The sequence below is a fragment of the Papaver somniferum genome, chromosome 1, assembly GCF_003573695.1.
Source record: "Papaver somniferum cultivar HN1 chromosome 1, ASM357369v1, whole genome shotgun sequence".
NCBI classification, from domain to species: domain Eukaryota; kingdom Viridiplantae; phylum Streptophyta; class Magnoliopsida; order Ranunculales; family Papaveraceae; genus Papaver; species Papaver somniferum.
Genome location: NC_039358.1, coordinates 244,549,588 through 244,570,648, shown reverse-complemented (window position 1 = coordinate 244,570,648; position 21,061 = coordinate 244,549,588). Strand labels below are relative to the sequence as shown.

The 21,061-nt window shown below is 36.7% G+C and overlaps 5 protein-coding genes across 6 annotated transcripts; 3 read left to right on the top strand and 2 right to left on the bottom strand.

Moving 5' to 3' along the window:
- The first annotated feature begins 1,311 nt into the window (after window positions 1-1,311).
- Window positions 1,312-3,379, top strand: LOC113323048 (haloacid dehalogenase-like hydrolase domain-containing protein 3). Its single transcript, XM_026571294.1, has 4 exons — window positions 1,312-1,570; window positions 2,264-2,647; window positions 2,734-2,940; window positions 3,066-3,379. The coding sequence occupies exons 2-4, from the start codon at window positions 2,390-2,392 to the stop codon at window positions 3,354-3,356; spliced, it is 756 nt and encodes a 251-aa protein (XP_026427079.1). The 5' UTR covers window positions 1,312-1,570; window positions 2,264-2,389; the 3' UTR covers window positions 3,357-3,379.
- Window positions 3,380-3,538: 159 nt separating this feature from the next.
- Window positions 3,539-5,907, top strand: LOC113323027 (phosphatidate cytidylyltransferase, mitochondrial-like). Of its 2 annotated transcripts, XM_026571262.1 has the most exons (11): window positions 3,539-3,663; window positions 3,773-3,914; window positions 3,997-4,053; window positions 4,140-4,202; window positions 4,331-4,399; window positions 4,512-4,604; window positions 4,685-4,789; window positions 4,869-4,946; window positions 5,026-5,154; window positions 5,233-5,338; window positions 5,485-5,907. In XM_026571262.1, exons 2-11 carry the CDS (start codon window positions 3,813-3,815, stop codon window positions 5,673-5,675), a joined length of 993 nt encoding a protein of 330 aa, XP_026427047.1. In that variant the 5' UTR covers window positions 3,539-3,663; window positions 3,773-3,812; the 3' UTR covers window positions 5,676-5,907. The 2 variants fall into 2 exon arrangements, with proteins under 2 accessions (XP_026427047.1, XP_026427055.1); XM_026571270.1 differs by lacking the exon at window positions 4,685-4,789.
- Window positions 5,816-7,967, bottom strand: LOC113323041 (mitochondrial amidoxime reducing component 2-like). The gene is made up of 8 exons (XM_026571281.1): window positions 7,661-7,967; window positions 7,306-7,455; window positions 7,058-7,234; window positions 6,799-6,893; window positions 6,655-6,719; window positions 6,465-6,567; window positions 6,158-6,271; window positions 5,816-6,075 (listed from the first exon to the last, which is right to left on the bottom strand). The coding sequence occupies exons 1-8, from the start codon at window positions 7,806-7,808 to the stop codon at window positions 5,950-5,952; spliced, it is 978 nt and encodes a 325-aa protein (XP_026427066.1). The 5' UTR covers window positions 7,809-7,967; the 3' UTR covers window positions 5,816-5,949.
- Window positions 7,968-13,254: 5,287 nt separating this feature from the next.
- On the top strand, window positions 13,255-17,697 carry LOC113323010 (ribosomal RNA large subunit methyltransferase I-like). The gene is made up of 8 exons (XM_026571241.1): window positions 13,255-13,481; window positions 13,752-13,977; window positions 14,064-14,198; window positions 14,339-14,561; window positions 15,857-16,043; window positions 16,407-16,591; window positions 17,259-17,396; window positions 17,531-17,697. The coding sequence occupies exons 1-8, from the start codon at window positions 13,352-13,354 to the stop codon at window positions 17,657-17,659; spliced, it is 1,353 nt and encodes a 450-aa protein (XP_026427026.1). The 5' UTR covers window positions 13,255-13,351; the 3' UTR covers window positions 17,660-17,697.
- On the bottom strand, window positions 17,689-20,725 carry LOC113323018 (ALA-interacting subunit 3-like). The gene is made up of 8 exons (XM_026571253.1): window positions 20,303-20,725; window positions 19,747-19,805; window positions 19,518-19,592; window positions 19,295-19,411; window positions 19,116-19,186; window positions 18,600-18,903; window positions 18,179-18,468; window positions 17,689-18,076 (listed from the first exon to the last, which is right to left on the bottom strand). Exons 1-8 carry the CDS (start codon window positions 20,400-20,402, stop codon window positions 18,022-18,024), a joined length of 1,071 nt encoding a protein of 356 aa, XP_026427038.1. The 5' UTR covers window positions 20,403-20,725; the 3' UTR covers window positions 17,689-18,021.
- Between the last annotated feature and the right edge of the window lie 336 nt (window positions 20,726-21,061).

Here is a 21,061-nt window from a genome sequence, read left to right as displayed (position 1 = left end):
CCTAGCTTCCAATGAACAACAACAACAACATCTCTTCTTCTTCCCAAAGTTAATCAACATCAGTACCACCAATAGCAATCACCACTCTATCATACTCCACCTCTTTTGATCTCAAACTCCATTTCCATCACTAAATCTCGATTATAAGAAGAATAGAGGAAAAACAGAGAAGAAGAAGAAGAAGAAGAAGAAGAAGAAGAAGAAGAAGAAGCAAGAAGAAACGAGAAGATAAGAATGAAGAAAGAAGGAGAAAGGAGAAAATCTAATCTTCACGGTTCGGCTGGGGATAAGGACGACCAAACTACTGAGGCACCCACAGCTTGGATAAGGCTGCCATAGAATCCATCATCAAATGACTATTTTACCCTCCGTAAACAAACTAATAAATCTTCTTCATCCGATATTCTCGAATGACACATTCGAGTAGTCCATTCTGCATAACTTTTCGAGACCTATTAAATGTATCAGTTTTGTCTCTAGATCGTTATTAGATAGATCCCTATTAGTTAAAATTTATATTAACAAATCGAATTCTTAGCGGGTAAATTGTCTCTTGACCGGTCTAATCGTTGACGAGTTTGAGGGTCTTTACACAGAATTTCCCCTTTCACTCTTCTAGTACAACCTCGAAAAGAATTCCATGCTCTAAATTATATGTTTAGTAGAATGAGCGATGAATGGAGAGTAATTATATAAAAAAATTTAAAATATTTATAAGTTATAACTAACCAATGTAGCTAATTAAATGATATAGTGATTAATAATACATCACATGATTTTGTTCCCCATTTATCGTGGTATATTTGAAGTGGAAAAAGTAGGAGAAGCGAAACTGAAACGACTTTTGATACCAGAAGCAGAAAGTCATAAACAAATCATAAAAGGTAAACTTTTTTACTTTTAAAAATCATTTTAAAATTATATGCCCAACAAACTTGCAATTTTTTTTATTTTCAGAAGCCAGAAACGTTTGTATCCAAACAGCCCATGCAATGGTGACTAGGTGAGGAATATCATGTTTTGGAGAATGGTCACCCCAAAGTCGGTGAGTCGTGTCCTAATCGGTTTCTGAAAACATAGTAGCTTATGATAAAAAAAATAAATAAATAAATAAAAAAATACCGCAGCAGGAGGGAAGCGGAATCCCGTCCATAGTTTTTGGTCTTGCACAACAACCAACTCCCCTGCGGGGCAGTTTCTTTGCCCACCGGCAAAGAGAACTCGTATTTTAATGGAAGAGTGAGTCTGAGGTAAACATCGTCCTTAAGATCCAAACCGTTCGGGACTGATTAAGGAAACTCCCACTGTGTTGATTTAACATAAAATTGAAAGTAATAAAGTAGGCTCAACTTTCAAGTGTAATGAGAAAAGTTTAAGAATTTGTTTCTCAGGAACAAGTTATTACATGGAGTAAAGAAAGAGAATTTCTTCTTTTACTTGAACAATAGAAATGGAGCTACTACTTCAACTGGTTCCATCCTTTGTAATTCTAATCTAGGCGATGCCACTCTCTCTATTTCTAATCCGCTAGACTAGATTCATTCATTTCAGCTTCTTCTTCTGCTTCTGTGTAAGTAATCTTCTTTCTAAATCTTCAATCTTTTCTATTTCTATTGTTAGATTGATTTACTTGTAGTAGTAGTAGCAGTAATTAAACTGTTTTTGTTCTCATTTTCCTGTAAGATTTATTTGAAATGTGTCTCTCTTTCAATTTTGCTTCTGGGTTTATGAGGTTGTCAGTTTTTTACTGGATGGATGGATGGGTACTCTTGGTGCTGGTTTTAATTGATGCCTTTTTAGGAAAAAGACTAAGATGCTTTTATTTGCAATAGATTCTTTCTTTTACGCTGAGATAGATAGACATCAATCTAATCTAAGATTTTTATCTTCAGAGGGACTACTGGAAATACCTTTGCCCTAGGTTTTTGTCATCTTCAGCTGATTGATTCAGAACTACAGGATGTTTTCCAAGTCTTATGTATATATGTCCTGTCTATTCTATCTATCACATCTTTACAAATGTAGTAGGATTCGACTGATTAGGCATTGTTCTTGGACTTATAGTTACTTATTCTTCTTCTTGGATTAAGACCATGTATGTCAATTTCATCTCTTGGAAAGACCAACACCGGTGTGCATCAAACAGTAAACTTATCTACGAGGTTCACAAAAGGACCCATCACTCCTTTGTTGAGATTATGATTATTGCAGCTTCATCTCTGCACGATTCTAATAAAATCTACTTAATGCTGCTGATGTCCAGGGTTTTGATGAATTGAAACTGAAGCTGTACAAGCACCATTTGTTATTGTTGGTGCAACTATAGACGACAAGTCTGTTACCTAGACTCATTTGCAACCACAATTAGCATTAGCTTTAACCACCAAAAATGTCTATCTTGTCAAGGTTACGTTGTATCACTGTCGATGTCACTGGTACGCTTATAGCTTACAAGGGACAACTTGGAGATTACTACTGTATGGCTGCCAAATCTGCTGGGTTGCCTTGCCCAGACTACAAACGCATGCACGAGGGATTTAAAATTGCATACACGGACATGGCAAAGCAGTACCCTTGTTTTGGTCATGCAGCTAAGATGCCCAACATTGTCTGGTGGAAGACATGTGTGAGGGACTCATTTGTTAAGGTAAGAATAAATTTCTTTAACCATCTTCAACTAAGCTATATGTTTTTTCTCTTTCCACTGTGATTTGGAACAGGTTTGTGTAATAGGCTGGTTACGACTATGACGAAGAGACATTTGAGAAGGTGTTCAGACGCATATACTCAACTTTTGGTTCGGCTGCACCTTATACCATCTTCCCAGACTCCCAACCATTTCTTAGATGGGCAAGGAAACAGGGGCTCATTGTTGGGATTGTGAGCAATGCAGAATACCGCTACCAGGATGTCATCCTTCCATCCCTGGGTTTGAACAAGGTAACTAGTCTGATCCAGTATATGTACAACTCTTCTGGTTTTTACTTGGTCCTAGAATCAGTTTGTTTACGTATGTGCTTGTCTACTTACTGAGAACATTTAGCATGGGATTTTTCTGTACTCAGGGAACGGAATGGGATTTTGGTGTGTTCTCTGGACTTGAAGGTGTGGAAAAGCCAAACCCAAGAATCTACGAGATTGCCCTTGAGAGAGCTGGAAACATTCCCCCAGAGGAGGTGCTACACATAGGTGACAGCATGAGGAAAGACTACATTCCAGCAACGAGTCTGGGGATGCATGGGCTGCTATTGGATAGATTTAAGACCCCTGATGCTAAAACCTGGAGGGATTCAGGTGCACCCGTACTTCCTGATCTAGAGGCTGCAGTAACTTGGCTTACTTCAGAAAAGGCATAGAAGCAGAATGTTGTAAACTTGATATCTTAATAATGTTGTACAGAATCCACCATTTAGTTCTCTGTTGTCATACCATATCATATTAAATGGGATTAAGAAATAAAAAGAATTGCTCTTTTTACATTGATTTTCTAGACCTCTTTCCTTGGCGTCCTCAAATATAAGAAGAGTCGGCGGCAAAACTAGACCAAACAAAATTGGATCGGACGAATCAACTCATCTAACCTAACTGTAGGCGCGGAGAATATATTCCAAGTCACTCAAATTTGTGTTGTCTTAAACCCAAAATCTACAGCTCCCAACTCTGGTAAGTCTTGTCCTCTCGAAATCAATTTACTTGTTTGAAAAACTTATCATGCACTTAACGTGTTCGAGTAAATTCCTCCGTTCATGTTTCTAAGTTAACATCTTTGTAGAATTTTGATCAAAGCAAAGGCTTTGGATTATATTTGATCAATGGAGAAGAAAAATGAGCTTGGAGGTTTGCTAGATATTCTTCCTCCTGTCGACTTCTGTTGCTCGTATGGATCATCTCTCCTTCCTAACAACAATGACAAGGTTTCTTCTCTTGTGCTTGCCTTCCTTTTTGTCTGTTCGACTTCTTTGGCGTTTATCTAAAAATTTTCTTTTTTCTTTTCAGGGTTCAATGGTAGACTACATGATAGGAGTGTCAGATCCCTTGCAGTGGCATAATCAGGTAAGTTTTGTTTCAGTATTACAAAATTCAAAGGGCCAAAACGGTCGATGTTGTGGATTGTGATTGGAACTGGTTGTGTATTGCAGAATTTGAAAATGAATAGGAATCACTATGCCTCATGGATGATGCAATTTGGTGGACCAAAAGTGGTATTTTTTTTTGCCCATTTTTTCTGTGTGTCATCAAATTAAATATCCAGTTCAAAGCTCTTTAGTCATCCCAACCTGCACAAAGCTTATGTAATTTTTTGTTTGATCGGTTTTATTGGCCTTGTTAGATTACGGGAGTTGCTGAGAGTATTGGAGTTGGAGTACACTTTAACCCATATGTCACTTGGGAAGACAGGGTACTAATCTTTCAGCTCATTGACATGAAAAGTTTGTTTCTATTTATGAACATGTAAACAACGTTTACAGCGTTAATCCTATAATATCTTTATCCTCATTAATTGGACACAGATGGTCAAGTACGGTGTTATTCGAATGCATAACTTGGTACAGGATCTTTTGAACTGGGAAAGCTTCTACTTAAGTGGGAGATTGCAGAAACCGGTATGTCTATTTATGTGTAACCATCTTTTTCTTAAAGATGCTTGGCATTTGGAAGAGTCTTAGATGTTGTTGCCTGTCAGGTTCATATACTTGCAGACAGTATAGACATTGAAAATCTGAACTTGAATAATCTGAGAGCCGCGACTTCTACTGCACTTCTTCTTTTGCCATCAGAATTTAGTGAGGTTTGATCTTGGTTCTCATTCAGTCTGGAAAAACAACTACTTGAATAAAATGTCATATATTCTCTCTGTTCTGATGCAGGAAGATCTTTATGCTAAAATCTGTAGCCTCTCCTATATGGGTGATTTGCGGATGTTTTTTGCAGAGGACAAGAACAAGGTATTCGTTCTGGCAGTGTTTGTCTAGTAGATAATTGTCGATTCCATGCTTATAATGTCATCTACGTTATCTGCCACAGGTGAAAAGAATTGTTCAAGGGCAATTTGATTTATTTCAAAAGAGTTACAAGCCATTTATCGATGAATATGCTGCCAAAGACTTGCTGAGATTCTCATCGTCCAGTGATCCTAAAGTACAAATAGCTCAGGTTTGAACAAACGCTTGCTCTTGGAAATTTACAAAAATCATATGATTAGTAACTAGTTTTTGTTTCGTTTGGCAAAAGGACTGTGCTTTACCTGCAACCCGCTCTCTTGTTTCTTCTCTACCTTCATCAGTCCGAAGCGGAATGGGGATGAGATTAGGAGATGAAGTAAAAGTCAGTGAATCAGGTACGGAAATAATCTTAATCCTATGTCCAAGGAGTTGAGATATTTTCAGTTACCAGGGGTTGTCCTTATTCAACCTCTCATGTGTTTTACAAGCTATTGTGCTGCTGTACAGGATGCTTGGTTCTGACATTGTAATCTGTTTCCAGGTCGAGTGATCCGTGAAGTTGTAATCGGCTCAAGAGAAGAGACTGTAGAGTGTCTTCGAAAGGTGCTGAGGCGCAAAGTAATGGTCTCAAGTGCAAGACAGGCTTTTGCTGGTTTATTGTCTGCTGGTGCTGTCAACTCAGCTCAGTATCTCACAAGAAAGATGGGCAAAGCTTTGAAATCCTGGATGTGAAGCTTTTCTTCTACTGCTTTGTTCTACTTCACTGTGTTTCACCCTAAATTAGGTTGCTGTAGTTGCCAGCGATATTTAAGAGTCTTTTAGCTGATTTTGGCTTCCCTTTTATGCTAGATGTGTCGGATGACACTTGAAAGGGCGTCAATGCAAAACCTTAATCATTAACTTTGAATTCTTACATTTCTAGTTTTTTTTTTTATTCGAAAAACAAACCATTTCTGCTTCAAAACGTTACAGAAGTTGCAAGTAGAATAAAGACTGTTGATATATATTAAGCGGCGGCTTCCGCGGATGAGGACACCTTCTTGAAAACATAAACAGGGTCTCCAACTTGAATAACCTTGCCTTTTTGTTCAGTTAGAGAGTCCTTGCAGACTAAGTTCTGCCCGAAATAAACCTACAGATCCATCAAAGAAACATGTAAGCTACTGGCTTCAGTAACTCCATCCAATAGCGGGTAGATATTTATACGTTCTCACCTTCCCTGCTTGCTTTTTGTTTAGACCCAAGACTTTGTCTGACCGAAACTTCATGAGTGTTTCAGTTGGTTCAGCGCCTGAAAAGATCCCAGTCTCTTGATTTACTGTAGGTACCTGATTGCAACAAGAAGCTCCACATGAAAACACGCTAAGATGAAATTGTGCCAGGGGATATACTATTATACATGCATTGTCAGAATCCAAACAAGAACAGCAAAGAAAAGCTATCAGCAATGAGACGAAAAAGCTGCCAGGACAGAATACTAGCTTTCACATTAAAATGAAATATAGGAATCAAGTAGATTACCTTACACCGTGCACATAACTTAACACCATGAAAAACTGACTTGTTTATTTTGATTTCTGTCCACAAGTCCTCCGCAAATGGGTCACAGCCATCAACCAAAATGCTGGGAAAATATCAGCAGGAAGCAAATTATAAAGACAAGAAGTTTACTTAACAAAAATAACAGGTGGTAAAACACTTGGCTACAAACTTGGGTCTGAAACGGTTAATTGACACGGGCTCCTCGAGAAGTTCATTCAAAGCATTCAGGGATCCCTGTATAAAAGTTGTATTAGTTCAGTATAGTGTTTCGGTAGTGGTAAATTCAGTTTCACTGTTGCTGACTTAGTCTAACCTGAGATGCCAACAAGAATGGATACTCATCATGAAACATGGTTCTGTATTGGTTGCTGCGAGCATACTCGGGATCTACGACCCTATTTTGTGATGCTGCAACAATTAAGCAGCACTACGATATGTTCATAAAATGGTTGACACCCTTAATATTTAAAGCATCTGCACATCAATGCAAGTTAGGTAGCTCTAGCTAGAACGAGTCAAGTCATATTTACTAATTACATTAGAGTGACAAATGAAAATTAATTTATGTATACCTGTATTGAAACGAACTAAACGATATTGTTTTCCAAGATAATTGGACAACCATTCGGCTACTTGATCTCCTTCATCCAGGGCAGAACCATTCCATTCCCAGACAGTGATATCATGAATTACATGACAAGTTTTGGTCAAAGAAACCTCAAGTTGTTCCATCCCAGGGGCCCTTAATACTGCAAGAGATGAAGACATTTACAGAAGTTGAGATTAAAGTAGGGACTAAAACAAACATCAAAGTTAGTACCTAGATAGGAAGAATGAGTTGGTTCCCATCCTTGATTGAAGGCATCGGCTGGTAGATGTGGCTCCAGAAGTGCAAGTTTTGGTTCAACCCTTTGGGTACATGCCCTTCCTTTAGCATTTACAACAACCCACTGCCTATCCCATCGGAATCCTACAAAGAAAGATTGAAATAAGAAATTGTGGTTTGAGGCCAATACAATCATCTCATCTGGTCAATTGCGCTAGCATCAAATAATACATGCAAAAATTTGGAGAACACCGGACAAATTAGTTGCAAGTGAATGATTACATATTGGAGAAAGGGTAAAGCAAGAAATGAGATTTGCAGATAATTGATTGATTGATTGAAAAGATACCAGTCGAGGAGATGGGTGCTTGAGGAACAGAGATGCCTTTACATGATTTGATTGGGTAAACGAATATGGATGTTATAGTTGCTGCTGAATCACTACTACCACCACCACCACCAAATACAGACCCTAATAGAGATGATACCGCCTCCATATTTCTTTACTTTGTTTTTTTCTCTCTCTATGATTGATTCTATCTCCTTGGATATCAATAAACAATGACTCTATCGTGATGAAGAAGATCAAAGTCTTCTTCTTCTTCGAGTCTAAACAACAACAAGACAGAGCAGAGTGGAGTGGAGTGCGGATCGGATACACTAGACTAGACTAGATTAGATTATAAAATTGCCACTTGCAGTCTGCTGCACACGTGAGTGTGACAATTCACTGATCAAGTACATCCACGAGTAACATGCCACTGCTTGGCTTATTTGACGGATGGATGGGGTTAGTTGGTTTCTCTCAGAGTCTCTGCGTGCGTGGACTGACTTCATTTTTGATTTGCATTATTTCTCTCTCTCCCACCCTTTTTTTTCTCAGTGGCTAGTTTCGATGACGTGATTGCTGATTTATGACCATCCCTATATGTCCAATTTTTTGTTTTTAAAAAGAAAAGAAAATGAAGTCACCGATTCGACTCTTTATCGTGTCATTGATGGTTAGCTGGGGTGAATAACTGTCGGACCCGACGGCCCGAAGAAGAAAATCCTTTCTTCTTTTTTCTTTTTTTTTTCTAATGCAACCTAACATGACCCGTGAGCCTAGTTAGCAATTCGGGATTCGGCAAACGTACGGAACGGCAAACGTACGAGTATTATATGGTTTTGTAAAACCCAAATTCGGTCCAAAATTCGATCAACGGACGTGATTCGTCAGTAATTCGGAACGGCATACGTACGTGTATAATTCGATTTATAAATCTGAGTTCGGATCTGAAAATTCGATATCTATATATAATAAACAATTAATATTTATAAGGTCATAGACTAATTTTTATGCATACATGTGAGTTATTTAAAGAAAAAATAAACTTAATATGATGATATTAATAATATATACAACATTAGTCATCAAAGAGGACGTGGTATAGTGGTTTAGATCTCTCTCACTTTCACCTTCAAATCTCTTCTGTCATTTTTGTTTCATAAAAATTACAACAACGTCTAATATTGGGCCGTGTATGCTTGGGAGGCAGTAAAGCCCAAAACAATAGGGCCTTTGAAAACATAAAAGCTAAAGAATTTTTGGCGAATTAAGCGGACGTATCATTCGGGATACGTAAAGTTCGTGAATGATTCGCGAATAATCCTGGAGTGCCACATACTACGCGTCTTGGGTTCGGAGTTGCAAACGTACGTGAATAAAACGGAAAAATTCGCGGTACGAAAAAAATTCGTAAATGATTCGTGAATCATTCGCAAACTTACTAACTAGGCCCGTGAGTAATGTAAGGTTCCACCCTCTTCAGTATATCCATATTTCCTTTGCGACGAGGACAATGCAGATTGATCTGGACTTCTAAGAAGACCATTGGTACGAATGACAAATAATTTTGATTCTGCCATGTTATGAAATTCTTCTTTGATTTCCCTTTAAGCAAGCTATTAAGAACCCAATGCATAAAATCTTTAGAACATACACTATTTTTCATCACTTTTTTTGACAAGAAATTAACAAACTAGCAAATTTATCTCAAACCTAAATTTTAGATAATTTTTATCAAAGGAATACTAGCAAAAATATTCTCCGAAGTATTTGAATAAAAATAGTGTTAAAATAGTGTTTTAATGTTTTGAAACACTTGGAAAAAATCAAGCAACATATATCAAGTTGTAGACCAAATCTGAAACTTGAAGTATCTTTTTTTCTTCCTGCTTGAACAGAGCAAATTTAGGCTTGTTGATAAGGAATCTAACAAAAGCAACCAGCGAAAATATTACAATATTTTCCTAACCAAAAACTAAGACCTAAACATTAAACATAAGATCAGATATTTCCATGTAAAAAAACACTTCAGTGGAACAAACTTCTAGAGATGGAGCGGAAGACGAAAAACCTTATGCTTTGCAGAATACACAAACCTGCTCTAGATACCAATTGTTATGTACTTGCATAATTTGTCTTGATTTCCCCTACAAAGTGAAGAAGATTATGACAAAGAACTGATTATGGTCTCATTAGAGGGACATCAATACCTCCGGCATCATTTAAAGGACGCCGGACCTCCTAACGATTATTTCGAGTGTAATCAAACTCTTAATTAGAGAAGAACTCTCAAACATTCATAATTTAATTCATAACTTTTTATTGTTACATCACACCCAAATTTATTGTTACATCACACCTTAATCAGAGAAGAACTCCCAAATATATATATCCTAGAAGAAACTGCTTACATAACTTTCAAATTCCATACCTACAAGATAACTGCACAAGTGATTTATCTAATAATACACATAGCACACACGTAAGCACTAGGCACATAACAACCCCTCCCTTTAGTCCAATTATTATAACTCATGTATCCTATTTTTTCAAGGGTGTAATTGGCAAGTAAACTAGAATAATTTTATCTCGTTGGAAATCTTTTAAAAAAGCTACATAATGCGCTATTTATTAAGGGGGATACCAGTATTACTTGGGGGATACCAATTCATATAGGACAAACAAATATTAACAAATCCTGATCGTCAGATCGCTCAATTGGTATCACCCCCGCTAGTAGTGGTATCCCCTTTTATAAATCATGACAAATGAGTACAAAGAACAATATCAAATTTAGAGTTTTTACAAAAAAAAATTGGAGATATTTATTCTTTTAGGTACAATTATGCAAACCACCACAAATGATGCATAACGCATTATGCAACCATAATTTGGTTTATGCATCAACTAATTTTCCGCTGCAACTAATAAAACAATGTATATGCCTAAGAATATCATCCCAACAAAAAAATGATTTATAACGCGTTATGCAATCAGCAGTGTTTCATTTTTCTTTGGTCGATCCTTCCTACCATAGCAGCGGTGTTCTAATACTTGTGGATTAGTTAGAGACGATGTGGTTACTCAACGGGAGAGCTATCGTTCTTCCAATTCTGATTTTTATATAACTTATTACATTTTAAAAAAATTATATATAAAATTAAACTAATAGTAATAATTCTTGTTCATGTTCTTAAAAGAATTATTGTTTCAAAAATAAAAAACTATAAGCGCATTTATATTCCTTATGGAAGTTTAAATCATGGTGCTCACTCCTTAAAGGAAATTATTATGGGATTGACAAATCTTGTGCTCTCATTAAAAAAAAGTGAAAAACGGATGGGTAAATCGGCAAAGTTATTGATTTTCCATTTCTGGCAGAGTATTTACGAGAAGTTCTGCAGTGACAGACGTTACCTGAATCGTCGTGTTATAAGTGACTTGCAATCTTGTTTCGACACAATTAAGAAGATACAAGTGAAGTCCAGTTAAGAAAAATAAAACCTTGACCGTAGTTGTCCAATTTCTCGGATTGTCTTGGTAAGTCACAAAGCATGGTTCTTATATCAAATTTTACATTGTGACTATAAAATGAAGGTTTTCAACACAATTTCTCTTCTCTGTGAAGTCCACCAAGGTCAGTCATGTGGGATAAAAATGCCAACCCATACATTAGGATATTAGCCTCAGAATATTGGGATACCAGTTAAGAAGTCATGTTTCGACTTCTACAAGCAAAAAATCATAAATTAGTTTAGAAACATAATTTCAAAGGTTGTTTGAGCATTGCTCGGTTGAACCCACCAAGCGTTGGTATGTCAAGTTTTGTTGTCATATTTTAGTGAACCAAAACTCATTTAAAGAGTCGCTTGATTATTCACTAGAGTCAACTTCATACAGGTTAGCTAGAAAGTTATTAGGATATGAGACTTACAAGTATTACTCGGAGACTTGAAGAATGTGAAGAAGTAAAGAGCTACATCAACGACATCATCCTTCCTCTTGAGGTTAGTAATATTTTGACTTGAACTGTTTCATTCCTCACGTATCTTTCAAGTCGTTCTATATTGAAAACATAACTGCGAAGCTATGAATGATTATACTCTAGTTAGACGTAGTATTAAGGAATTATAATACGAAATATAACGCCTATCTTTTGAACTTTGTTTGTGTGCAGGTGTTTATTGGAGATCTAAGAAGATTAGAAGACAAAGAAGATTTTTTATTTGATTTCATAATCTTTGGTGTGCACAAAACTTGATCGGCTGGGGATCCAACTATAATCGGTTTATCTTTTGATAGATTGGATTGATTAGTTGCGTAGATCGGCATCAATACATTTCTTTGTGATTCATAGTATTGATTGCATAGTCTAAACAATTACTTTGGTAGTTGTTAAATTGATTGATCTAAGAACCCGACAAAGGAGTTTATTGTGATAAACGGAAGAGCCGATTTTCAAACTCATATCATGTTGTTTGAAAAGAGTTGTTACCGAACAAATTTGTTGTTCCTTTACTGTTTGGAATACGAAAAAAAGGAATTGTTCCAAGTGCGTGACTTATTTCAAGTTGGAGGCGCATGGATACTGAGGGAACTAGGTGAACTATATAGGTTTAGTTGCTTGGTCTCAACTATACAAAGTTGGTTTAGATTTTGTATAGCGGCTTAATTCGGAGAGTATTGAATTCTGGACAAGGTCCCGTGGTTTTTCTGCATTTGCGGTTTCCTCGTTAACAAAATATTCCTATGTCTTTTACTTTCTATTTCCGCAATTATAATTGATTTATTATAATTAGAAGTAAAATACACAAAAGTTAATTCTTAATTACGTGATAGCAATCCTATAGTGTTTGGTTAAGTCCGAACCTATTATCAAGAAATCATACTTCGTTGTTGTATCGTCTCGATCTTGTATCCATAGTCAATCACGCAAGTTATCTTGTTATCGTATTGTCTCGATCTAGTATCCATAAACGATCACACGAAGTGTGAACCGATCCGTTATATTGTCTCGACTCAGTCCATAAACAATTACTTTCTGAGAAAAGACTTATAGATGGAAAAGTTTTAGATTGAGGTATATTTGGGTATCTTCGTCTTTTCAAAGACAAATAAGTTAACTTTTTATAAAAAAAATTTCGCTTCTTACTTTTGGTATCCAGACACCTTATATGGTGTTAATCATATCCAAGACAACCTTATATATCCTATTGGCATGGCATGCCATGTCAAGTCAAGGTCAAGTCATGTGTCAAGTCAAGGTCAAGTCAACATTTGTTTATCCAAAATCTCCATCCCAGACTCAATTTTTTTCTATAAAAGGTCTAAAGTCCAAACAAAAAAAGAGACTCACAGAACGGTGCGGCTACGATGTGGTCGGGCCACATCATTCAAGTATGTGGTCCATCTTTAAAAAGTGACACCTAGATTTTTTTCTTCTCCAAAACAGTTTCATTATCTAACTTTTTTTCTTAACTTCCTACTTTTTTTCAAAAAGGTAAAGCAATTACGGAAATTTAGAGGGACAGATTTTTAATTTGAGTACGTGTCAAAATATTAAAAGGGCCACATATAAGCCCACCACACAATAAGCCCACCACGATAGTAACAGTGTCTCCCTCTGATTTTCTCCCTCCCTCCCTCTCTGGACAGCGTACTCTTTGTTGTCTCAGCTCAGCTTATCCCTGTTTCACCTTTACTTAATGAGAGATGATGATGTTATCATCATGCCGTAATGGTTTATTAAGAACGTTTTCTCTTCATCATCACTCTGCTCCTACTACTGCTGCTGCTGCTTACACCACAACCCTCCAAGACATTGCTACCAACCACAAACCAGGTCTACATCTCTCTTTACATTTACAATTTCGTGAGTGTGTATACCCACCCTATCATTCATCCATCGTATGAATGAATAATCAATTATTACTAGCATTGTTTAATCTTGGAACACTCCTAGTTCAAAGTCTTCCTATATCTTATTGGGATGTGTATGTCAAGTATTTGATTCAAGGCCTCAGGGAACACAACACAGCTGAGCTGACCAATGCACCCATACCTACACTGAATGTTGTTTTTATTAAATGAATTGCTCCATTTTCTTCCATAGGTATTGCCAAGGTTGTCTTAAAAAAAGGGAAGACACAGCTCTTCCGTGATGGAAGTCCCATGGTGTATAGTGGTGCCGTCGATAGGATAATCGGCAGACCACCACCAAAGACTGGTGATATCGTGCTTGTAGCAGATGGAACCGAAAAACCCATTGGGTGGGGTTTATACAATTCTGTCTCCATGTTTTGTGTTCGACTAATGCAATTAGAAGAAGAGGCAGCTAGGTAACTTCTGTTTCAGTATTTTCCCAATTTTCTTGTAAACTCGAAAACTAGTGTGTTTTGATGGTTTATATTTCTATATGGTTCAGAGATCCATCCAGTGCATTGGATATGGGTAGACTTTTAGAAACAAGAATCGGGGCAGCTATTGATTTACGCAAAGCTTTGGGGCTTCCCTCTGCACATACAAATGCTTACCGTCTCGTAAATAGCGAAGGAGATAGGTACTACTGTTTTTCCTTGTGGATTATTTGTATAGCATTGTTCCAATACACTAGGTTCGCTGAGGCAAATCATGTCTGTGCATTCATCCTGCCGTTGTTTCCTAAATGCATGTCTAAGGTCAGTTTGATGTTTAATGCAGACTATCAGGCCTAATTGTTGACGTTTTCGGAGAGTTGGCTGTAATAGCATCATCTGCTGCTTGGGTAGAGAAGTACAGACAAGAGATAGAATCTTATATTAGTAGAATCAATGAAATTAAGCATATAAAATGGAGACCATCTGCTGACATCTTAAAAGAAGAAGGGCTGGAATTAACAGACCTAGGCAACTCCATTGCATCTCCTGCTCCTCAAACGGTCAAGGTAGAAAACATTTTTTGTCGTTTTGGCACAACTAGCACTGTGACCTATTCATTGAAGCTTCTAGATGAAGGCTATTATTGGGGCGTCACACTCCAATAGAGGGGCTTCACTTGGATTCTTAATGTCAAAAAAAAAATGGTTATGGGATATCCTAACACATATACAAAATGTCTGGATTACCCTTTAACTAAAATAAAAACTTAAAAACCGTAGAAGTGATTTTACGTCCAGGTTTGGATTAATTCCAACCGCAGAATTTTATTTGCATGTAGTTTTACGTCCAGGTTTGGATTAGTTCCAACTGTAGAAGCTCATTTTACGTCCAGGTTTCTTTTAATTCCAACCGTAGAATCCGATTTTACGTCCAGTTTTCTTTTAATTCCAACCATAGAAGTGCTTTTATGTCCAGGTTTGAATTATTTCCAACCGTAGAAATGATTTTATGTCCAGGTTTGAATTATTTCCAACCGTAGAAATGATTTTACGTCCAGGTTTGGATTAATTCCAACCATAGAATTTTATTTGCATGTAGTTTTACGTCCAGGTTTGAATTAGTTCCAACCGTAGAAGCTCATTTTACGTCCAGGTTTTTTTTAATTCCAACCGTAGAATCTGATTTTATGTCTAGTTTTCTTTTAATTCCAACCGTAAAAGTGATTTTACGTCCAGGTTTGGATTATTTCCAACCGTAGAAGTGATTTTACATCCAGGTTTGGATTATTTCCAACCGTAGAAGTTTATTTTACGGCCAGTTTTCTTCCCACAAAAACTTTGTCCCAGAATTCACCAAGTATACAACAAAACTCATTAATTTAATTTTTATCTAATTAAACTAAATTAAAATTAACTAAATAAGGGTTGTTTAGCCGTTACAAAATTATTTTAGATAAGAGGTTTTTGATATTACTTATGGGTGACCGGTTTTTGTCCTATTAGGTGGCGCCCCTCTAATGTAATGTGACGCCCCAATAATAGGCTTCTTCTGGATCTAGATGGACTGATTATGTTTTCTGGCTTGTGTTAAAACCAACCAGACCCATAACTGAAGTTGCTTATAGGTCACTTGTTTCCTGAAAGTGACCTCAACCACCACGTTCAACAAACTTACCTATAACATTACCTACAGTCTAGTCATTATATCATCCATCTGTATGATTTCAGCAAGCGTGATTTCGTGTTCACTGTTCCATGCTCCCAGACTATTTCAGTTGTTCACATGATTCAAATCTTATTATCTTATGTTACTCTCAACGTTTAAGTTCTTACTCTCATATGACACTTCTGGGTTCCAACAGGTCATGGAAAATGGTATTTCATACTCAATCTCATTGGAAGGCCAGAAAACTGGATTCTATGCTGACCAACGCGAGAACCGTAAATTCTTATCATCAATTTCAGAGGGTCAAAATGTTCTTGACATTTGCTGCTATAGTGGTGGGTTTGCTCTAAATGCAGCAGTTGGCGGTGCAACAAATATCATAGGTAAACTCTGAATGCACTTCTGGTTTATCATGTTATATATTTGGTAAGTAATTGCAAGAAAATAGATTAATAAGAAGGGTATAGTTCCCAGATTTTTATAACCGATACGATGTGAAAGGTTATGAGAGAATTGGTCAATTCATATGAAAGCTTACACTTGGCTGTTTTTTTTTTTTTTTTTGATTTTTCTACCTTGATTTCTGCCTTTGCCCTTGGGTACCTATTGATTACTTTAAAAGATCACAAGTATGGGCGATGGCAGTAGTCTGTGCATTACAGTTAGTTATATTTGGAGATCTTACTTCGGTTAACCGTACAATTTTTTAACTACTAACGAATCATCTCCGTACTATATTTCTGCAGGTGTTGATAGTTCGTTGCCTGCTCTGGAGCTTGCAAAAGAAAATGTTCTTCTTAACAATCTAGATCCAGGAAGAATATCGTTTATAAGAGAAGATGCTTCTGCGTTTATGAAGGGGGCTGCTTCTAGGCACGAATCATGGGACTTGGTCATCTTGGATCCCCCAAAACTTGCACCTAACAAAAAGGTATTTTAACTTTCTAAGAATGTTAATGAAGTTTGCTATTTATCTGTTGCCAACAATCAAAAGAAACACTACATGCTGATGCATTCTCTTCGTCATGTTAAACTGAATTTTATGGATGTGCAGAGGTTTCCTAATCAACCTCAACCATCCATGGGATGACTTAAGTAATTACATTTATGTCGTGGCACTAACAGGCAAGCGATATCTTCACTTTTTGTGTGAAATATGCCTAATATTATGTGAGAACAATAATCTGTTGCATCGGCTTTAGTACTGCTAGGGTGCAGACTACAATAAGATTTTAAACGCTCACCACTTTTCCAGAATTTTTTCAGTCAAGTGAGTTTAGGGGTTAACCCTCAGTATCAGCAAAACACACACTAGTTCTGTACAGTAGGTGTACAGAAGTTCAACAAGGTGAACATGAAGTGATTTAGTGACAAACATATCCTTATAACGGTCCAGTAGGAGGATATGAATTTGGATTTCAAGTGTATCAAATAGGATGTAGGTTGGCCGCTTCTTCCCTTAACTATTCGCTATTTTCTTGCATGTTCTATATCTTCAGTTTTTCTCCGTTTTTTGCATCAGTTTCGTTCCTAAGTTTGCAGCTTGAGAGAAACCTTTGTATCATTAATGGTTAATATAAACACTGCTTGGTCTCCAGGCTTTGCAAAGCGCGTCTGGGATGTATAGAAATCTAAACTCATTAGCCATCCAAATAACAAAGAGAGGTGGTCTTCTCATGACTTGTTCATGTTCAGGAGCCATGACACAGAGCGGAACTTTCTTACGGACAATCCAGGCAAGTGCTTATTGTTAGTAAAATCTAGCTATCAGTAATGGTTAAGCTTCATGAGACTATTATAAGTAGACATCTTTGTTGTTTTCAGGCAAGATTCCATCACTCACAAGTTTCTTTTTAACACAATTACTCAGGCTGCAGCTGCAATGGCAGGTAAAAAACTTACAGTTTTACGACAGGCTGGAGCAGCTTGCGACCATCCAATTGATCCATCTTATCCAGAGGGCACATATCTTTCTAATATCTTACTTAGAGTACTGTAAGTCATAAAGCTGACAGGAATCCGCTGACATTTTTGACGCTGAACAGGTCTTAAATCTGTAAAATCTTATACATCCAAAAACTGCAAATTTTGTGAAATTTTGGCTCTTAAAATCTCTAAAATCCTCTCCTCTCTCTGAAATTATACATGCATTTTGTAATTTATCTCTCTTTCTCCCTCCAGAAGTTAAATTTTAAAGTCTTACTAGAATTCTAAAAAAAAAAAAAAAATCAAAAACAAACCAGAGTATACATGTAAAGTCAGTGATGTCTCCAAATACACATAATAGATACACATTCATCATTTTGAAGAATCCAGCCAGGCTGTGATCCATCTACTTGGGTGAATTACTAGAGAATGTTCTCAGTGCCCTGAAGGATTTCTATTCCATGACAAGTATGAAGGGTCTCCAAGTTGCCTGCAGTAAAAAAGAAAAACACGACATTGTCAGTGCACAATATCAGATTTAAAGTGTTGGATTGGAAAAATGAACTAGATATACTAACTGTTTAGTACTCACCTTGGCTTGACAAGATATATGATGGTGAAAACCAAGGCTAAAAATAAGCAAAGCCCTCCAACGGTGAGATATGCAATCCCAAGAAAGTCGTTCTTCCCCCCGATCCAACTTGTTGTAGATAAAACAAGTTTCTTTTTCCCGTCAAATTTGTATGTGTTATAATTGTTTTCTAAAGTGACCACAATTGTATCACCTGCAACAAGATCCTCCTCTATCCTCCCATATAACTTCCTGAAAGTTGGTAAGGCTGCTGTTCTCATCCATACAATGAGATCCTCCTGTTGGCTCAACTGTTGCAGGAAATAGTTTTCTTCCAATATCAGATATTTTCTCTAGGGTTCACAAATTGGTACAGAATCAATAGTTCTTAGTTACTTCAGTTTGAAATTTCCACATTAGGTGTGAGGGTTGAAACACTTACAGGTATGCTTTCGTTAAGAACTGCTCCTCCTTGAATAACTCCACTCTGGAAGTTTTTGGGAAAGACTTTGTCCCCAAACTTGCTATCCCTGTCACTCTTCCACGAAATATCCTTCTTGTTCAACGCCAATGTCTTGTTGTCCCGAGAACGGGAGAAACTGTATGTATCATTGAACATACTCCATGCTATGAGGCCACAAGGTACAATTGGTCTACCGTCAATTCTAGCTTCTGGATCGCAAGTACTCGTTTCATTCTCTTTTGAGGGATCTCTTAACTGTGCATCACTACGGCTCTTTACATACCTGAATTATACAAAGGCAATAACTCGTCACAAAATAACACCTAGATAGTAAAAATAAACACGGGCATTATTCATCTACCCATTTTTCTGAACTTCTAAATGCAATACTCAATTTCAAGTTCATCACAAGAAACTATTATTTTGTTTTATGTATGTGTACTTTGACTTGGCATTAGAGGTATGTAAAATAGCAAAACATTGATGAAAGCATACCTGCGATGGTTCTGGTAAAAGTTATCGAGTTGATAATAGACATATATAGGTTGCTTCATAAGCTTTGGCACCTACATTTTAAAGTAGTGAAGTTTCATAAATCAAAGCTTACCAAAAAGAGAACAGGAATGCTGCCCATCATGGGTTTATATAGGTTTTGCTAAAGGGATGGAGCTTACTGTAATTCGTCTGGTACAGGTTTTGCTGACATTTTTGTTATATATGTAGCCGAGCTTATCATTTCTCTGATTCTCTGGTATGCATTCAGTCTCATACCGATCAACAATTTCCACAACCTGACAAGAAGAGGTAAGTAATTGACAATGTCAGAAATACATATTCGAGGAAAAGTTAGGAGGCATTATTCAGGTTCATATGAACATATTTTTCAAGAAAACTTACATTCCGTGAAGCTAGAAGAGAAGCAACACCGATGGGAATGAAGATAACACTGATAAGCACGAAAGCTGAGATAACCTGGGTCAAAAATGAGGTACTGTTAGATTTATGAAGACATCATCCTAAAAATCAGAAAGTCTATACTTGTGAGGAATGAATGAATACCAAACGTAGTAGCATTAATCAATATCTAGCAAAAGAATGTTGTGGTGTAGGTGTTTAAGAGAGTTACCCATTGTGGTGTCAGAATCGGCTTGCAGGCAGGTAGCTCTTGCTGAGTAAACTTTGAATCTGAAAAGAAGAAGAGTAAAACATGAATTAGAAGATGATCAATATTCTTTCAAGAACGAAAAGATAAATAAAAACATCCCACAGTTAATCTGAACATTATCACCATGAACACATACATACATGGCATTAGAGGTTTATCTGTGTTGAAGATGATCAGTTTAGTATGGTAACATAAATCAACATTAAGCCAAAAACAAAAAAGAGACAATTACAGGAGGAATTGATGACCATGTTCAACTACTACTAGTAAAAATACCCAAATTGACAAGAAATAAAGTGAAAGCAATCATCATAGGAATATGGTGTGTTGTGAAATTTAGAAAAGTCTAAATTGAATTGGGGCACCATGGTAGAAGAAGAAAAAAAACAATGAAGAATGGTATGAATTAAGTGCCAGGGCATCATGTGTATTTTTGTATATCCTCTTTAAAAAAAATCTCAAAGAATCTAAATTTATTACAAGAATAAGAATAAAGTAGAAGAAGAAAAGAAATTACATTTGGGTCTTTTGGAATTCCTTTTAGGGTGAGCAGCAGCATCTCCACCCCCAGATCCACCTCCTCCTCCAGAACTTGTGCCAGGGTTTGAAGAATTCATTGTTGCCAACAGAAGAAAAGAGAGATCCCAAATTCAAACAAACAAGGAGAGGGATTTTACAATTCAAAAGATTAGATGATGATTTTATTGATGTTGGTGGTGGGTTTTAGTATCCAAATCCAATCCAATTATAAATAGATGGGGGAGGAAGAAGAAGAAGAAATAGAAACAGAGACTCAGAGAGATGATGATGATGATGATTTTGTAAGTGAATGAATTGAATGAATCTCTCTGATATCTCTATTTCATCTTCTTTCTTTTCTTGGGTCTCAGATTTCTTGTTTGACTTTCATTCCATTTTTCAATCAATCAATTCATTAATTAATAATTTTCTCAAATAGAAGATAGGAAACAAAGGTGAAAGTCCCTGCCGTGTGGGGACTTGTCTTGGTCTTCAGTTGGTTGTTCCAAATTCCGCCCGCCGGCTGGCTCTAGACTTGGACTATGCCAAACCAAACCAAACCAAATGTGGGGAAGGAACTAGAATGGTCAATGTATTTATTTTTATTTCGCAAAAAATATTAAAAATTAGCCTCGTTTCATTTAGGGGCCCTGACCTATTTATACCCACACCAAAAAATTTAGGTGGTTCCAAAAGGTGATGAAAATATCATTTTACCCTTTATGCTTAAAAATTTATTAACCCTAAACACAAGGTC